Below are 18,071 nucleotides of genomic sequence, written 5' to 3' on the forward strand. Positions count from 1 at the left end.
CACCCCAGCAAAGCCCCCTCCGCTCCTCTGCAGCCCCGGCTGACCCGGCTTACCCCTGGGGCTACCCCACAAGCCCTTTGAACCCCTACCTGCAGCCTCGAGGCTGGTTCCCCAGGCAGGGCCCCAGGTGGGCCCAGGTAGACCCCAGATGGAGGGCGGGCCCCAGGCCCGTGCCAGGCGTGTGCCTTCAGGTGAGCTCAGCGCCGCACAAACTTGTCTCCCAGGATTTTTCCACACAAAACACGTCTCCCAGGGAAGCAACCGGTCTGATGAGCTAGGCGTGCGGGCGTTCCCACCCCGCCCTCCTGGTGCCCCCACAGTCCCGTCCTGCAGTGAGAGGCCGCCCCAGACGGACGCGCTGGGCCTGGGATGGAGTCCAGGACCCCTCTGCCTGTAGCAGTGGCCTCCGGGTTGAGCCATGGAGCCTGCAGGATCCAGACCCCCAGCACGGTAGGTCTCCCACCCGAGCGCCCACCTCGGCCGGCAGTCCCACCCCAGGCTTCACCTTGACCTTTCCGAGGACCCTCCCCTCCCCTTTGAGCCTGTCCCCACCCTGCCCCCTCCTCTCCAGCACTGACCTCACCCCTAGGCCTGCCTTCTGACCCTGACCTCCCTCCTCACCCCCAGGCCCCCATCCACCATCCCCACCTGGGGCTACATCCCCTGAAAAGACTGATTGCAGATTAAGGCAGTTGTCTTCAGGGGCCAGGGTAAGGGACTCCCATGGGAGAGAGGAGGCTGTTAGGGTGGGCCCCACAGTGACTCCTCAAGGGGGCCCCAGGAGGTACCTGAAGCCACTCAACCCCTCCACCCCTCCAGCCCTGCCCAGCTCACCCCTTGCCCCTACTCCATCCACCAAGGGCCTATCCTAGATTCACTCCAGGCCTACCCAGGAGGCCTTGCAGCATGCTGGTCCAGCTGGATGGGAGCACCCCAGGGAGACTTTCTGGGGGCAAACCCTGATAGGCCCGGGCCCCCCTCCCCACCCCTGATGCCGACCTCTCCTAATCACTGTTCTGCCAGACTCCTGGGTTCTTCCTCCGCTGACACAGCCTCTGCTCCTGCACCCCCAGCCTGGACGGGGGAGGGGGGGGCGGAGGGGGGGGCTCTGAGTCAATGCCTTGTGGCAGTCCTGCCTACCCTGCCCCATCAGAGCTCTGTTGAGCTGAGCCCTGACTCACATGTAGGGAATGGCCTTCTGCCTCACAGCCTGGGGGGCAGAAGCCAGGGAGGGGTGAGAGAGAGGGCCAAGCCAGCCCTTTGGAGGCCTCTGCAGAAGTTGGGGAGATGGGGGCAACTTCTGGGGTCTACAGGACAGAGATCCAGAGGGTCACAAGACTAGGGTGTGGGCCAAGTCTATCTGTATGCTTCTGGGGTCTCCTGGGCACCAAAGATCAAGGTCCATGGGGCCCTCTTCTACCCGAAAGCTCCCCCACCCCAAGCCCTTTGTCCTCAGTCCTCACCCTTAGCATCGACCCCTGATTCCTAATAGTGACCCAGGATGCTGACCCCTGCCTGGCTCAGGGCCCCCAGTCACCCAGGGAGGGAAGATCCCTCCCTTCAGACTCCTGGAGGTGGCTGGCCGTAGGTTCCCCAGTGACCTAACCTGGCCCTTCCCTGACACTCAGGACAGTGGGGCCTGATTGTCCCGCCCCTGCCCCAAAGGTCCCACTGTGGCCGGGGAACCCAGATGGGCCCGGACCCTGCCGCCCCGTCCCGGAACAGGCGGAAGGAACGGGGAGGCCAGGCCGGGACGCGGGGCCTGTTCTTCCGCCCAAATTCCACCTTAAGCTGGTGGTGGCCCCTCCCTCTCACCTGGCCCAGGTGTCCCCGCCCCCAGCCAAGCTCAGGGCTGGGCAGGCGTCTGTCTCCAGGCTGGCTCTGGGCGAGGCCAGTGGGGAGGGGACTTCGGGGACGGGACGGTGAAGACTGCTCAGGCCGAGGAGGCCCGGCGGCCCAGGCCGGGCGCACACCCAGCCCCGCACGCCTGCCGCCATGCAGGACGGTAACTTCCTGCTGTCGGCCCTGCAGCCCGAGGCCGGCGTGTGCTCCCTGGCGCTGCCCTCCGACCTGCAGCTGGACCGCCGGGGCGCAGAGGGGCCCGACGCTGAGCGGCTGCGGGCGGCCCGCGTCCAGGAGCAGGTCTGCGCCCGCCTCCTGCAGCTGGGCCGGCAGGCTCGGCACAACGGGGCGGCGGAGCCCGAGGGCGCCACCGAGGTGGCCAGAGGTAAGCGGGCGCCTGCAGGGTGGGTGCCGGGCAGCGGGAACGGCAGTGGGCAGAGGTGGCCTCGGTGGGTGTGGCGGTACGAGGGCCAGAGGCCGGGGTAGAGCCGGCATGGGGTTCAGCGCCCTGACTCACCGAGGCCTCGCACTGAGTCACCCGCCCCGCCCGCCAGGTGTGGGAGAAGGCATGGGTGCGGCCTCCCACCAGCCGGCAGGGACCCCCGAGCTCGGGCCCCGCCGCCCCTTCCGCCCCGAGCGCCGCCGTCGGCACATGGCAGGCCACCCGGGCCTGCCTCTGTCGGCGAAACGGGACCGGGCACACGTCCGGTCCCACGTAACACAGGCTCGCACGCGGCCTCGGGCGCGCAGACATACACGTCAGTCCCACTAAGACACAAACACCCTGAGACACAGACACCCAGACTCCAGCGTCCCTCCCCACCACCCTCCAGGCCCCAAGGGAATAAGCAGACAGAAACGTGAGGGGGCGGGTCTGGGAAGCCTGGACCGGAGCCACCTGCCTGTCTGGACCGGGGTCTCCCTGTGGAATTGCGGCGGGGTGGGGGTGAGGGGCCCGCAGGAGTGACCCAGATATTATTCCCGAGAACATCAGGTGGGGGAGTGCCCCCTCGGTGCGGGCAGACCGCCCTGTGTCGGAACCCCGGCTCTACCAGCGTGTGTGTGAGTTCGAGAGCAAATGCGTGAGTGTGCATGCATGTGTGTGTGGATGTGTGTGTGTGCATGTGGGCGCATGCCTGTTAAAGGATCCCACAAACACAGTGAGTTCAGAGCAGTTGTTCTAGAAATGCCATTTCCTCCCTGGCCAGACTGCAGCAACAGGGATCAAGGTTAGATAGTAAGGTGAACTTCCCAGGATGTCAGGAGCCAAGACACCAGTTCCACAGTGGTTCACGTGACCTTTAGAGGGCCCTTTCCCAGGACAGGTCTCCAGATGCTGGCCAGACACGGGGGGAGAGGGTCAGCCAGCATAGGGGCCTGCCAGAGCAGCCTGGATTCCTGGGTCCTCTCCTCCCTGGGCCTCAGCCTTGCTGGTGGCTAAGTAGTTGGGTGCCCAGGGGTCATGGGGTGGAGGAGGGAGCAGGGAAGGGTTAATTACCACCCTGGCTACCCTGCCAATTAGGGGGAGGATTATAATTTGGGGGTGGGAGTAAGGTCCCCAGGCTGGGGGTGTGTCCCCCCAGGCTGAGCCTCACTAGCGTCAAAGGGTTAATAGCCCCTGCCCAGAAGCCTCATTAACCAGGGCGGGTCTGGGGAATGTACTGGGAGGGGAGCCCCCCAGACCTAGTTGGAAGAGGCCGGGGGAGGGGCTGAGGCCCCCTCCCTTCACTCACATCATGAGTCCTTTCAGCCACTCACCCTGCCTAGGCTCTCTGGGGACATGTGACTCTTCTCCCCCAAGATATGGCCCTAGCAGGGACCCTGGCAGAGGCTGATCCCCTCCGGGCACCTCCTCCCTGTCCAGAGACGCCGGAGCCACCTCACCCCAGTCCGTCCCCCTGCTCTGCCTTGGTCTGACCTTCACCCAACCGTCCTCAGTGTTTCCAGCTCATGCACCTGTTGTCTATCAAACCAGCCATCCATCTGTCCATCCACCCCTCCTTCCAACGGTCCGACCAGCCCTCCCTCCTCCTCCTCTGCCATCTCTCCACCCTTCACCCACCCCCCCCTGTCTGTCCACTCACCACAGAGTCGGGCTGGCGCCAGCAGCCTCAGTTTCTGTGTGGCTGGATGGGGCGGGCGTGGCTTTTCCAGGTGGGACAGGGAACTGTGTGTCCTTGGCGAGTGTGGCATCACTCCCGTGTGGCCACAGCAAAGGACGGGCTCACAGAGGTCAGTGTGGCTTCCTGGAGGAGGGGGTCAGGTGTGTGTCCTGGCAGGGACTAGAGAGTTGATGGAGTCCCGGCACACTTCCCAGGCAGCCAGGGGGTCGGGGGTGGGGGGGGGGGGGGGTGAGCGTGCCCATCCCCCAGCACAGCTGGAGGGGCAGGGGGCTGTGGGAGAGGTCCGAACAGGGTTGACCCACAAGCGGAGGAGACCCATGAGACATCTGGCCCAGCCAGGCCACCACTGTCCCTGTCGGCAGGCACATCCCGCGGTCACTACCACACCCTGCAGTCTGGCTTCAGCTCGCGCTCTCAGAGCCTCGGTGGGGACAACGTCTCTGTGAGTACACTCTCTCCAGCCTCAGGAGAGGCTCGTGGGGGAGGCTCTGGGGGAAGCTGGGAGCTGCAGGGTCAGGGAGAGGGGCTGGTGCCAGGTGAGCCCCCAGCACCCACTCGCTGCTCTCCTCCCTGCCCTGCAGACCTTCCGGCCCGTTGCCAAGCCTGCCTACAGCCCGGCCTCCTGGTCCTCCCGCTCAGCTGTGGATCTGAGCTCTAGTCGGAGGCTGAGCTCTGCCCACAACGGGGGCAGCGCCTTTGGGGTCGCGGGGTACGGGGGAGCCCAGCCTGCCGCACCCATGCCTACCCGGCCCACGTCCTTCCACGAGCGTGGGGGGGCGGGGAGCCGGGTGGACTACGACACGTTGTCCCTGCGCTCGCTGAGGCTAGGGGCCGGGGGCCTGGATGACCGCTACAGCGTGGTATCCGAGCAGCTGGAGCCCCCAGCTGCCTCCGCCTACAGGGCCTTTGGCTACGAGCGCCAGGCCAGCTCTGGCCGGTCAGGGGGCTTGGACTGGCCGGGAGCCGCTGAGGGGCCGCCCAGCCGGACCATCCGTGCGCCGGCCATGCGGACCCTGCAGCGATTCCAGAGCGGCCACCGCAGCCGAGGCGTGGCCGGGGTGGCCCCAGGGGGTGTCCCGGAGCCTGTGGCCCGAGCACCGTCTGTGCGCAGCCTCAGCCTGAGCCTGGCCGACTCCAGCCACCTGCCGGATGTGCGTGGACTGGACAGCTACGGTGGCCACCGCACCCTGCAGAGGCTCAGCAGCGGGTGAGCTGGGCCTGGCTTGGGGAGGGGACTTCTGCCACGGCCCTGGCCCGGCCCCGGGGTCAGCCTGACCCCTCCCGGCCCCCGTCCCTGCAGATTTGACGACATCGACCTGCCCTCAGCAGTCAAGTACCTCATGGCCTCAGACCCCAACCTGCAGGTGCTGGGAGCAGCCTACATCCAGCACAAGTGCTATAGCGACGCGGCAGCCAAGAAGCAGGTGACCGACCGCCCCCGCTGGTGCCACCTGTGGCCCACTGGTCCGTGAACACCCCTGCCTACCACCCTCGGTGATCCTCCCACTTGTCATTAATCTCCGGTCCCTAACCACCCCTCAACGGTCCCCACGCTGACTGGGCAGGCAGACCCCCCTTTGGCCCAGAGCCTCCCCGGCAGACGAGGGGCAGGAGGAAGTGATGTGCATACGTACAAGTACAGCTGCGTGCCTCTGCACACACCTGCGCACACCTACACGCATCTGCACACATCTAAAGACACCTGCGCACCCCTGCACACGCCTGACACGCCTGCGTACACCTGCACGTCTCCGTCACCAGCACACGCCCTCCCGTACTTGCACCCGTCTGCACACGCCTGTGCGCACGTTGCTCACACCCGCGTGCCTGTGCGTGCAGGCCCGCAGCCTTCAGGCTGTGCCCAGGCTGGTGAAGCTCTTCAACCACGCCAACCAGGAGGTGCAACGCCACGCCACGGGCGCCATGCGCAACCTCATCTACGACAACGCGGACAACAAGCTGGCCCTGGTGGAGGAGAACGGCATCTTCGAGCTGCTGCGCACGCTGCGTGAACATGACGACGAGCTGCGCAAGAACGTCACAGGTGCCCTGCCAGCACACGCCAGCCCTCTCCTTCCCTCCCTCCGTTCTCTGTTCCTCTGTCCCCGCCACTTCCATTGGTCCCGACTGTTCTTGTGCCATATGTGTGCAGCTAGCCTCCAGCCCCCAGGCCCCGTGTCCCCAAGCATTGTCTCTCGGCTGTGTCACAGCCCCGTGACCTGTAGGTTGTATGCAGGCTCTCCCCATGGGGCTCTCGAGCGAGGCTCCAAACGCCAGGAGGGGCCCTGGGAGAGGTTGGGGTCCTCATCCCCACCCTCCCTGGAGGGGCTGGAGGGGACCAGTGGGCGACTGCTGACCGTGGCCACGGCCCCGCCTGCCCCAGGGATCCTGTGGAACCTGTCCTCCAGTGACCATCTGAAGGATCGCCTGGCCAGGGACACACTGGAACAGCTCACCGACCTGGTGCTGAGCCCCCTCTCGGGGGCCGGAGGACCACCCCTCATCCAGCAGAATGCCTCTGAGGCTGAAATCTTCTATAATGCCACGGGCTTCCTCAGGTGCGCCGGGGCGGGGGGCAGCAGAGAGAGAGGCTAAGACGGTGGCCGTGGGGAAAGAACGGGGTGCCTGGAAGGGGGCAGGGGAGGCCTGGAGAAGGGGCACTTGAGTCCCAGGTCTGAATGGCAGGGTGGGGCTGGCCAGGGCGGCAGGCAGAAGCAGACCGGCCACGCAAGGTACGGGTGCTGGCACAGAAGTGGGACAGGCAGCTGGTCCCAGGCAGAGCGGTGATATGTCAGGTGGCAGCAGGCCCTGGGGTCCACAGGCTCCCCTCCACTCTGGACACTTGGCGGGAGGGGGGGATGGGCATGCAGAGGGGCTGCAGGGGCCAGAGGGCGGGGCCCAGCTCAGGGCAAGGAGGTGACTGGGGCTCAAGGGCTCGGCCCTTGGGACTGGTTCCCACTGGGGGGGTCCCCGGTCTGCCTCCGTCCGCAGGAACCTCAGCTCAGCTTCCCAGGCCACTCGCCAGAAGATGCGTGAGTGCCACGGGCTGGTGGATGCCCTGGTCACCTACATCAACCACGCCCTGGACGTGGGCAAGTGTGAGGACAAGGTGAGGGGCGGCCACTGCCGAAAGGTCCTGGGGGGTTCTGGCCCACGCTGACCACGGTCCGCCCCCTGCAGAGTGTGGAGAACGCCGTGTGCGTGCTGAGGAACCTGTCCTACCGCCTGTACGATGAGATGCCGCCCTCCGCCCTGCAGCGGCTCGAGGGCCGGGGCCGCAGGGACACGGCTGGGGCGCCACCCGGCGAGGTGGTGGGCTGCTTCACGCCGCAGAGCCGGCGGCTTCGAGAGGTGGGCGCGGGCCTGGGCAGCTGGGAGCAGGGCCCCCGGCCCGAACCCAGCTGACCCTCCACACCTCCCACCCAGCTGCCCCTCACGGCTGATGCACTGACCTTCGCCGAGGTGTCTAAGGACCCCAAGGGTCTTGAGTGGCTGTGGAGCCCCCAGATCGTGGGGCTGTACAACCGGCTGCTGCAGCGCTGTGAACTCAACCCACACACGACCGAGGCAGCCGCGGGAGCACTGCAGAACATCACTGCGGGCGACCGCAGGGTGAGGACCCACGTGTGGCCTTGCACTGGGGACACGAAGGGTGAATGAGGAGGGTGCAGGAGCTTTCCAGTTTAGTCTGTTGGAGCGGGATGAACACAGCCAGGTGAATGAGCCAAAACCCAAGACCGAGGGGACAGGACGTGCCGCCAGGGGTGCGAGAGGCAGGGGACACCGGAGGGGAGAGGACGCTGCCAGGGGTGCGAGAGGCAGGGGACACTGGAGGGGACAGGACACGCAGCCAGGGGTGTGAGAGGCAGGGGACACCAGAGGGGACAGGACACTCAGCCAGGGATGCGAGAGGCAGGGGACACCGGAGGGGACAGGACGTGCCGCCAGGGGTGTGAGACGCAGGGGACACAGGAGGGGACAGGACACGCAGCCAGGGGTGCAGGAGGCAGGGGACACCGAGGAGACAGGACGCTGCCAGGGGTGCAAGAGGCAGGGGACAGGAGGGGCAGCCAGGAGTGTGAGGCCAGTGTCCCAGACGGGACAGGCCCCCAGGATCCCTGAGGGTTTAGGGAGAGGCGTGAGCTGAGAAGGGGCTGACCCAAGTCACACGTGATGAGGCTCCTGGCTGGGCTGTGAGGGCAGAAGCAGAAAGAACAGAGCAGGTGAGAGACGGTGGGGTCCAGTCCTGCCTCAGGGTTTTGGGGAGGGAGAGGGACACGGACAGAGAAGAGCCCCAACCCGCGGCGCTCACCAGCTCCTCTCCTACCCGCAGTGGGCGGGCGTGCTGAGCCGCCTGGCTCTAGAGCAGGAGCGCGTCCTGAACCCACTGCTCGACCGGGTTCGGACCGCTGACCACCACCAGCTCCGCTCGCTGACTGGCCTCATCCGAAACCTGTCTCGGAATGCCAGAAACAAGGACGAGATGTGTGAGTCCGGCCACCCCGCAGCCCGGGCTCTGCCCTCACCGTGCCTAGCTGGGCTCACCCCTGAGTTTCTTTCCTGCTGCCCGTTTGGGGCGAGCCCCTGGCAAGCTAGAGCTGAGCGGATAGATGGGGGGTGCGGAACGGGGGGTGGGCAGGCGGCCAGGAGTGGAGGCTGCCTTCCTGACCTCCCCACCTCCCGGCCTCCCGGCAGCCACCAAGGTGGTGAGTCACCTGATCGAGAAGCTGCCGGGCAGCGTGGGCGAGAAGTGTCCCCCCGCCGACGTGCTGGTCAACATCATAGCCGTGCTCAACAACCTGGTGGTGGCCAGTCCCGTCGCTGCCCGAGACTTGCTCTATTTTGACGGGCTCCGAAAGCTGGTCTTCATCAAGAAGAAGCGGGACAGGTGAGGCCCCTCCAGCACCCTCCCTCGCGGCCTAGCCTGTCCTCCTGCTGACCCCTGCCCTTCCCGCCCCACCCCAGCCCCGACAGTGAGAAGTCCTCCCGAGCAGCCTCCAGCCTCCTGGCCAACCTGTGGCAATACAGCAAGCTCCACCGAGACTTCCGGGCGGTATGTTCTGGCGACCCAGGGCAGGCAGGGCCGGCCCCGGGGGCGGGACATCGGGTGGCAGGGAACAGACCTGGCAACTCACGTGGAACAGGAGACTCGGGAAGTGGGGAACATGAGAAAGGAGACCAGAGACCCAGGGAGGAGTGGGGCATGGGGACCACAGGGCCCGCGGGCAGGAACCCTGACTCTGGGCCCCCCTGTCCACTGCAGAAAGGCTATCGAAAGGAGGACTTCCTGGGCCCATAGGTGAGGCCTTCCTGGAGGAGGATGCAACGTCGCCTAGCCTCCAAGGGATAGGCTCAGCTCTGCGCTGCTCGCTGGCCAGCCTGGCGGAGAAGGCTGATGGCCCGGGGCCTCTCACGGGAGCCCCATGTGCCACTTTGCAGGGGCCCAGGCACCAGGGAGGGCATGGGGGCGCTGTTCTAGGGATTTGGCTTCTATAGGGCAGGGGTAGGGCAGGGCTTGAGGCTGCTCGGTGTGTGGGGTGGTGACCGGGTCATTGGGCAGAGGTGGTGAACTGTCAGTGCTGGGAATAAAGATAGCTATGGACACAGCCCTGCAAGTTTCTTCGGCTGGCTCGACCTGGGGGTCCAAGCCAGGGACTCAGCAGCGTCCCTGAGCATAGCCGCGCCTGCCCCTGATGATACTCACCCCGAGTCACTCAGATGCTTCTCCAGGTCAGAATGCCCAGGACCAGGACAAGAGTATCCAGTGGGGAGAGAACTGGAGGGACCAGGGCAGACAGCAGAGGCAGCCCAGGGGCCGACCGAGGCACAAACGCAGCAGTGTTGGGGACCGTGTGTGCAGAGGGGTGGCCACTCCTGGGAGAGTTGTGACCTCCCCTGGCTGAGGTGCTGCCCTGCTGGGCCGTCCACACCCAACACTTGTCTCTGCCCTGCCTCGCTGGACCTGGGGGTGTCCTGACCAGGGACTTGCACCGTCTGACTGAGCCCTGGGAACCCATCTCACCAAACCAGGACATTTGGTGGTGAAGCTCCCTCCCACTCACATTTTACAACAAAAGGCTTCTTCTGCAAAGCTCAGAACCTGCAGACTCTAAGGGGCCTGCCCCTCCTCCAGGACCTGTGTGGATCAGAGCGGGGCTGGGGACCGTCACGCCCCCAAACAGAGAGACCCAAGGAGGCTACTGTTAAGAGATGTGTCTGAGCTGGCTCAGGATGGAGGTTGGAGAGAGGGCGGGACTGCGTGGACAGCCAGACCTGTGACTGGGTGGCCGTGGGGATGAGGAAGGGGAGGGGCTGAGGGCCGTGGAGACCCTGAGATGGACGTGCCCCTTCCTGCCCCAGGAGAGGAGAGGCTGAGGCTCAGGCAGGATCTAAAAGGACTTTATTTTCTGGCACAAGGAGGCACACTAGAGTCCCCCCACTTCCCTCAAGGTCTCATGGCTGGTAGTCCTGCTGAGAGGAGAAAAACCCCACCCCACCCTGCACCCAGCTGTCCTTGGTGATCCTGACGCTCCGGCGGGTGCAGGCTACACGTCATCCTCGGACACCAGGCAGTAGAAGTCCGTGCGGGCACTGTAGTTGCGGGAGCCGAGGTCCGAGACATCCACCTCGCTGCCCCGGCCCTCTCCAAGGGCGACCCCACTTGCATGGGGTGGAGCTAATGGCTCCCCAAAGATAGGCCCTCGGACACCTGGGAAGAGGGTACCACCGGGCCTGAGGCTGGGCTGTCCACAGCCTGACTTCTGCTAGGACCCATGAATGAGGGTCACTCCCTGCTCACCCTCCTGCATAGTGGCATCTGAGGTTCTGGAGGTTCCCAGGCAGGCCTCGGGTCCGCGTGCCTCCGGGAAAGAGGCAGTGAGGGTGTGCTGGGGGTCAAGCCCACCTATGGGCTGCAGGGAGGAAGTCCCCGCCACCTGGACCCCTTTCTGGGCTCCTCAGCCCCGTGCACCCCCTCCGCCCCAGGCCAAGCTTCTCAGGGTCGGGGTGGGACCAGGTGGGCATACCCAGGTCCCCCTCAGGGTCGGGGTCCAGCTCCAGGTGCAGGGTGCGACCCTCGGGTGGGTGGCCTTGCACGATCAGCATGGGGTCCTTGTCACCCTGCAGCCGGGTCTGGGGGTCTCCTTCCATGGCTCTGTGCCGCACCTTCCGTGGCAGTGCCAGCTGCAGCTCTTTCCAAAACTCTGAAGAAGGCGCCTGGGGGCCAGGACTGGGCTGTTAGCCTGGTCGCCTTGGCCCCAAAGGGCACACCTGGAGGCATGCGTTCACCCGGCTCCAGGGGCCTCAAAAGAGGCCCCTCTTCTGGGCAGCAGCCCACAGAACCCTCACCCCCACGGGGTCCCATCCACAAGTCCCCACACCACAGAGCTGCCCACGGAGGAGCCCCTCCTTGGCGCCCGGTACCACCATCCCCATTAGGGCGCCCCTCCCCTCGCCCCTCTCCGCACCACGGAGCCGGGCTTCCAGAGCAGCAGGGTCACCAGGTGGCGGTGCTGGCGCAGCAGGCGGAGCGCGGGGTGCACGGGGTCGCGCTTCTGGCCCTCGAAGGTGATGAATATGGGCCTGCGCGTGAGCTCCAGTAGCCGGCACAAGCCCTCCCTGCGCGGGCGGGACCGTCAGGGAGGGGACGAGGCGGGGGCCCACCCCACCCTGCGCGGGACCCACCGGAAGCTGTGGCTGCACCAGGCCCGGCCCAGGAATGCTTCCGACAGCACCACGATGAGACGTCGACAGCGGCTCAGGTTCACCAGGAGATCGGCCGAGGGCTCTGCGAAAACCAGGCGTCGGCGGGGCCGAGGAAGGGCGGGGCCCGGAGGGAGATGGGGCGGGGCCCCGGGGGGCGGGCCCGGGCCCAGAACGGGGCGGGGCCACAGAGAGCCGGCCCCGTCTCGGACGGGGGCGGGGCCCGGAGATGGGGCGGGGCCACGGAGGGCGGGCCCGGTCCCGGGACGAGGGTGGTACCATGGGAGGGCGGTCCTGAGCCCAGAATGGGGCGGGGCCGCGTAGGGCGGGCCCGGTCCCGGAACGGGGGCGGTACTATGGGAGGGCGGGGCCCGGGCCCAGAACGGGGCGGGGCCATGGGAGGGCGGGCAAGGTCTCCGGACTGGAGCGAGGCCACCAGGCTGGGCCCGCGGTACCCGCGCGTGGCAGGAGGTCGCGGTCATCCAGGAAGAGCTTGTAGCCCCGACGCCGCTCTAGCTGTGGCTTCAGGATGAAGTTCACGAACTTCCGGTCCTCGGGGCTGTCGCTGTAGGAGACGTAGGCGTCGTAGAGTTTCCCGTCTGCGGACGGCAAAGGGTCAGCGCCCAGCTTTCCAGGCCCGGGCCCGCTACCCTGGCCGCCGCCCCCGCCCATTCCGGGTCCTCTAACCCCTCCCCACGAGCTTGGGGGGACCAGGCATGCCTACCTGGCAGATCCCACCTGGCAGATCCCGCACGCACGCCCACAACGCCGCCTCCAGCTCTGGATGCTGGCCGCCTATCTGGCTTCTGCCGACCCCAGCCCTCTGCCCTCTTTCCTGGACTGCGTGCTCAAGAGCCCCTGAGGGACCTCCAGGGTCCCCCCTCCACACTTACCGGGGCAACCCGCCCACCCAAAACTGAGCCTAGGGAGGTCTCATAGCTGATTCATTCTCTTCGTCCATCCTGGCCCCACGCACCGTTCATCTCCAGCTCCCCGTAGGCGTCTTGGTACCAGAGCAGCACATTCAGTCGACACTTCACATAGAGCAGGGCCGCCAGGAGCAGGGCCAGCAGGACCAGGAGTGAGGCCAGCACTGCGGCCAGGTGGCCAGCTGGGCCTGGGACAGAGCTGCAGTCTGAACCGCTGCCACCCCCACCCGGCATTTTCCAAGCCTCAAGGCTCCCCCGCCCCCCCCCCCTCCCCCCCTCCCCCCCCCCCCCCCCCCCCCCGCCGCCGCCAGGCCTCCCACCTTCCACCCAGTGTACTCCCACTCACCAGCTCTCCAAAGAGTGAAGGAGGAGGAGCTAACATTCCGGATGGAGCAGGTGAAGACCCCATAGTCCTCAGCACTGGTCAGGTTGACCCCCAGAACACTGGACACAAGCACCTCTGATGAGTTGGACTTGATCCTGGGGAGAACAGGCCCAACCCTCTTACCTGGGGCCTGAGAGCATCAGTGGATGTCCCTGGATCCCATCTGTCGGACTCACCCACGGAGGATGCAGGTGTGGGCTTCCTGAGTAGCCCTTGAGCCAAAAGCTAAGAGAAGGGGCCAAAACCTGGTGGGGGTGTGGATCTGTCTGGGGCAGTCACGTGATCTTGGGTCTGGGTTTTGGGGGGTCAGTGCCTAATTCAGGCCATAGGACTGTGCTAGCACCGTTGGCCCTGGGCTGTCTACAAGGGGCTATCTGTCCCTGCAGTCACTGACCCTTGGTCTGTGTCAGAAGTGGCACTCTGCCCATGTCCAGGTGGTTATAGACCAGGGTATAGGTGGCCACGGGTATAACCAGGGTAGTCACCTGACCCTGAACACCCCAGTCTCTTACCGGGAGTCTTCATGGAGGCCACAGTGGCTTCCATTGCCCAGCGGCAGCCCATCTTTCAGCCACTGGACTGAGGGCAGGGGACAGTGGGGCCCAGAGACCACCCAGGCCGTGCAGTTCAGGGAGACCGCACTGCCCAGGGCAGGCTCCAGGGCCTGGTTTCCAGACGGGGAGAGGAAGTTGGGGGCCATGTCACAGACACCTGCAGAGAGAGGACCCAGTGATTAGCCATGCCTGGAATGCTGGGCTCCCACCAACCACAGATGGTCTGTGGGCCAGGAAGAAAACAAGACGGTCAGTGCCATGTGATGCTTGGTGGCCTCACCATGTCCATGCACAGGTCCCACAGGGGACAGGGCCTGGCAGGGTCTTGGGTGTTCTGCCTGCCTTCGATGTGGCTGCTCTGTCCTCAGAGGACATTGGAAGGCAGGGGCCAGAGTCATAGCTGAGCTGACCCACCCCAGCTCAGGGGGCCCACCTGACTGCCCATCCACCCGGGACATGAGCCCAGCTCCCACACTTTCTGTGTGCACCTGTTGCCGGCAACTGCGACTCCCGCCCAGGTGAATGGCCAGGCACTGCACCCCTCCCCCGGCCCCTCTGCTGGGGGAGCTACGACAAATGTGAACACTAGGGGTTTGGGGGGGCACAGGTGCTGAGCGTGCCACTCCTTCCACCTGGGATGGCAGCATGGGATTCCAGGACCTTCCTCTGTTGGCCACGAGCAAGCTTTCCCACCTCCCTGAGACCTACGCTTTCTGATCTTTAAATCAGGGCGAAGAGTCCCAGGGGACGTGAGAGGAGCCCACCGTCATCTCGGTGGTGTGGTCTCTCGGTAGCCCACACGTACCCATCCTGCCCCCAGGGGCCCCCCACTAGCTGCCATTTCCAGTGTCTCTCGGCTTTACTGACTTCCACGACCATAGTCTAGAGGCTTTGGGAAGGAGAAGGCGCAGGGCCTGCCCTAACTGTGGGGTCAGGACCTTGGGCTATGTGGGAGGGGTGAGTAGAGGCCTTTGTACCCCTGGCCGGAGGCCAGACAACATCACAGCATGGAGCCAGCCCGAGGGACAGGGGGTGGGAGTGGGGTCCGTGCCTGTCCCTCTCTGACCCGTCTACCTGCCATGGTCTGGCCGGGGCCTTCTCGGGGCAGGCTGGGCACTGGTGCCACCCCCCCGGCTCCTCAGGGCTCCTTGGCTGAGCAGACTGGTCCCCCGGGGCTCTCTGTCTCTGTGGCCGGTCAGTCGGGACACCAGGAGGGGTCAGAGGCTGCTGCCATCCCAAAGGAGAAAGTTAAACAAGAACAGGATGAGTTAACATGTAACCTCGCACCAGTTGCCTGGAGGGTGCCGGGCACACCAGCACAGCATCATGTGTGGCACCTCATGCTGGAGTGGGCACGGCCCAGGGGGCTCGGGGAGCCCTCAGACTTACCTTCGCCTGCTCCGGTGTCACCGCGATGGCTCAGGGAGGGCCCCCTGGCACCCCTCATAGGGTGGCACGTGGCTGTGTCCCCACTATTCCCCGGGATAGGGACGCCACAGACAAGGAGGACTGGGGTGCAGACCTCGCTTTACCCGGGCCCTGAGCGCCGAGGGTCACGTGCAACCTGCCTGCCACCACGGGGTGGGTGTGGGCTGCTGGACTCGGAGCCATACTCCCAGCTGTAGCGTTTTGTCCTGGACATGTCCCGTGTGCACGCGTGTGTGGGCACAGGGCACCTGAGCTGAGCCAGGCCACAGTCCTCAAGGCAGGAGGGAGGGGGCCTGGCTGGACTGAGTCTGCTCCGGAAGGCCTTGTGGGTCCCCCCTCCTTCCGGGTCCCACACCTGTGTCCCCCCCCCCCCCGCCCCGTTTGTCATGTCCAAAACCAAAGACTTTTGTCCACATTGTCTAGTTCTCCAAGGGAGGCCCCCACCCCACCACGGGTGACCCTCCTCTCCTCTGTGGGGCTGGGACCATCCGAACCCAGACTGGGAGCAGCTGCAGGTACCTCCTGACACAAAAAGCCCTAGGGCGACGTGGGCTGAAAGGAGGGGCCAAACCCCCCAGCGCAGGAGCCAGAGGCCTGGGGCCACCACCTCGCAGCTCCAGCTGATGCAGCAGGTATTTACTGAGACCTCACTCCACTCCTGCCTAGGGCTGTCCTCCCCACGCCTAGGGCCCCAAGTCTCTCAGCCTCCCCTGCATTCCTTCTGCGTGGGTGATGCCACCGTGGGCCTGGCCCAGCCTCCACACCCCCAGGAGCCCTGGGCTCGGCTGGCTCAATTTCCTCGGGGATTGCTGGAGCATCAGGCGGGGAACTGGTGAGGAGGTTCCTTCCCGAAGCCCTCTGGTGGGGGGCAGTCTCGGGAAGGTCCTTGAAGCAGAACCAGTCCACTGGGAGACTGTGGGAGACGGGGCGGCGCACACCCCCTCCCCGGGGTCCCCAGCTGGGCGGGTCCCAGGGAAACTCCTGCAGTAACACTTTCACCTTTCAAACTCTTAAGATCTTTTCCCCCCGGGGAGGCAGTCTCCCGCCTTCCTGGAAGGTCAGGCCAAACTGCACAACCTCCCCCTGCGCACCCTCCCCTGCATAGTCTGTTTTGCACACCACGTGCACACACAGCCCCCTCCCCATGCACACCTGCACTACATGCACCCCCCCCCCCACCCCGCACCTCCAGCACTCTTGTGGCCACACACACAGCACACACGTACTTGCAACGGCTCCCACAGGGCGCATGGCCTCGAGCATCTGTACAAACCCCACACCACCCGCTGCATCTCACACCTGCCCTTGCCACCCATGGCGCGCACACAGCCTCCTGTCACCCCCTGCTCTTACAGGCACACGCAGGCTACACGTGCTGCGGGGCCTCCCCTCGGCCGGGCCGACTCTGAGGACCGGCCTCAGGTCAGAATGGTGTCCGAGGGCAGGGACACAGGCCCACGCGGAGCGGCAGGGCTGTCGGGGGAGCACACGAAGTCACCTGGTTCCGGCTCTCTCCTCCTGGGGGGCGATGGCGGTCGTCGAGGTCATTGACGCTTGCTTGGGAGCAAACTGTGTGCTCAGCTGGGCCCCGGGTCCGGCCCGCAGCACCGCGGCCCCAGAGCACATCGCCAAGCACAGTGAGGACCTGCCTTTTGTTTGTGTGTGTGTTTTAATCAGAACTTTCCCTGCAGCTTCCTGGCTTTACAGTCACATCCTCTCCTGACCCCAAACCCCACCCAGGCAGGCGCGCAGTTGGTGGTTCTCGCCCCTGCCCCGCCTGCTCTACTTCTTCCTGTTCGCTCCGGAGTCAAGCGGCTCCTTCCTCCGGGGCCCACCCCAGCCCACCGAGGCAGTGTACTTCCCGAGGCCAAGCCTGGGCGATGGAGAGGAGGCTGCGGAGAGGCTGGGGCCCCGGGTGATGTGAGGGGGTCCTAGGGAGACCCCCCAGTCAGGGTCATCCCGCACACAGTCGCATAGGGTCACCGCTTCCCAGACACAGCCTACAGAGTGACGCTCAGGATGGTGAGAGCCTCCAATGTGCATCTGGCCTGTGACCTGCTGGGGTGAGGGGAGTCCCGTGGATATTCCTGCCAGTAATGGGGCCTTGAGCAGAGCTTTTGGGCTCGCTCCCGGTCCACTTTCCCCGTACAGTGCCCAGGCAGGGGCTGTGGTATCACATGGACCTTAGTTTCAGGCTGGGATGGGAAGGCAGTCCCCCCTTTTCCAGATAAGGAAACAAGAAAAGGCCTCAATAGAGGTTCCTGGGCTCTGAGCCCAGCTGTGGGGGGGGGGGGGGGGGGGGGGAGGCGGCTGGCACCCCCTTTTGTCACTTTCCCTCCCAGACTGACGTGGGACTCAGGGCCCAGAAATCGGTGGCTGGCATCACTACCCATAGAAACCGGGCAAGGGTCCCCTTCAGGCCCTGTCCCTGCTTGCACCTACCCAGAGCAGAGGCCCACCAGTGGGCCACCCTCAGTACTGGCTTTCATTTGTCCTTGCTCTGACCCTGCCCCAGCCCTGCTCACCCCCACCCCCACCCCATGGCTGGCAAGACCCACAGCTGATGGTGCATCTAGGGCTCAGGGTCCCACAGAACTACCGGAAGACCTGCCCGCACCCTCTCCCCACCGAGCTGCAGCTTCCTGGATGCGCGCGGGTATTGCTACCAGCCCCTCCTGGAAGGTGCCTCAATGGGCCTGACGCCCAGAGGCGGATGGCGTAAGCACCCGGCATACAGTCGTCAGTGACCGGCCTAGGGGTACCCAGGGAGGACACAGAGAGTCCCAAGCAGCCTTGCTGCCTCTCCAAGTTCCTGCCAGACTTCCTGTTGCTCAGTGTGTGTCCCCGGTGCCACCATCTCACAGCCATGACGGGCCCCCCCCTTCTTCCTCTAAACTACACCCTCCTCCCCAGGCTCACGCTCCAAGGTGAGCGCCCACAAGCCCACGTCACCTCAGGCACCATCAAGAACGGCCCCTCCCCTCCCCTCCCCCCACCCCACCCGCACCCCCATCCCCAGGGGTTCCTAGAAAGCTCCGGGTCTTCTGCTTGTGCTCTGGCCCCCTCGGCGCAGGAAACGGCGGGGGAAGGGGGGGGCTATGGGGGGGGG

The 18,071-nt window shown here is 65.6% G+C and overlaps 2 protein-coding genes across 4 annotated transcripts; one reads left to right on the forward strand and one right to left on the reverse strand.

Moving 5' to 3' along the window:
- Positions 1-289: 289 nt before the first annotated feature.
- PKP3 (plakophilin 3) lies at positions 290-9,383 on the forward strand. Of its 2 annotated transcripts, XM_049652647.1 has the most exons (14): positions 290-450; positions 2,032-2,227; positions 4,328-4,407; positions 4,547-5,172; positions 5,266-5,389; positions 5,805-6,009; positions 6,349-6,523; positions 6,957-7,074; positions 7,146-7,316; positions 7,392-7,577; positions 8,299-8,452; positions 8,661-8,853; positions 8,931-9,018; positions 9,229-9,383. In XM_049652647.1, the coding sequence occupies exons 1-14, from the start codon at positions 370-372 to the stop codon at positions 9,262-9,264; spliced, it is 2,433 nt and encodes an 810-aa protein (XP_049508604.1). In that variant the 5' UTR covers positions 290-369; the 3' UTR covers positions 9,265-9,383. The 2 variants fall into 2 exon arrangements, with proteins under 2 accessions (XP_049508604.1, XP_049508603.1); XM_049652646.1 differs by lacking the exon at positions 290-450 and having other exon boundaries at positions 1,996-2,227.
- A 212-nt stretch (positions 9,384-9,595) lies between these two features.
- On the reverse strand, positions 9,596-16,665 carry SIGIRR (single Ig and TIR domain containing). 2 transcript variants are annotated; one of them, XM_049652650.1, is made up of 10 exons: positions 16,461-16,665; positions 14,609-14,758; positions 13,493-13,691; positions 12,942-13,075; positions 12,643-12,783; positions 12,122-12,265; positions 11,649-11,751; positions 11,432-11,582; positions 10,991-11,180; positions 9,596-10,674 (listed from the first exon to the last, which is right to left on the reverse strand). In XM_049652650.1, the coding sequence occupies exons 2-10, from the start codon at positions 14,613-14,615 to the stop codon at positions 10,511-10,513; spliced, it is 1,233 nt and encodes a 410-aa protein (XP_049508607.1). In that variant the 5' UTR covers positions 14,616-14,758; positions 16,461-16,665; the 3' UTR covers positions 9,596-10,510. The 2 variants fall into 2 exon arrangements, with proteins under 2 accessions (XP_049508607.1, XP_049508606.1); XM_049652649.1 differs by having other exon boundaries at positions 14,609-14,761.
- Positions 16,666-18,071: the final 1,406 nt, after the last annotated feature.

The sequence above is a fragment of the Panthera uncia genome (genome assembly GCF_023721935.1).
Source record: "Panthera uncia isolate 11264 chromosome A3 unlocalized genomic scaffold, Puncia_PCG_1.0 HiC_scaffold_12, whole genome shotgun sequence".
NCBI lineage: Eukaryota > Metazoa > Chordata > Mammalia > Carnivora > Felidae > Panthera > Panthera uncia.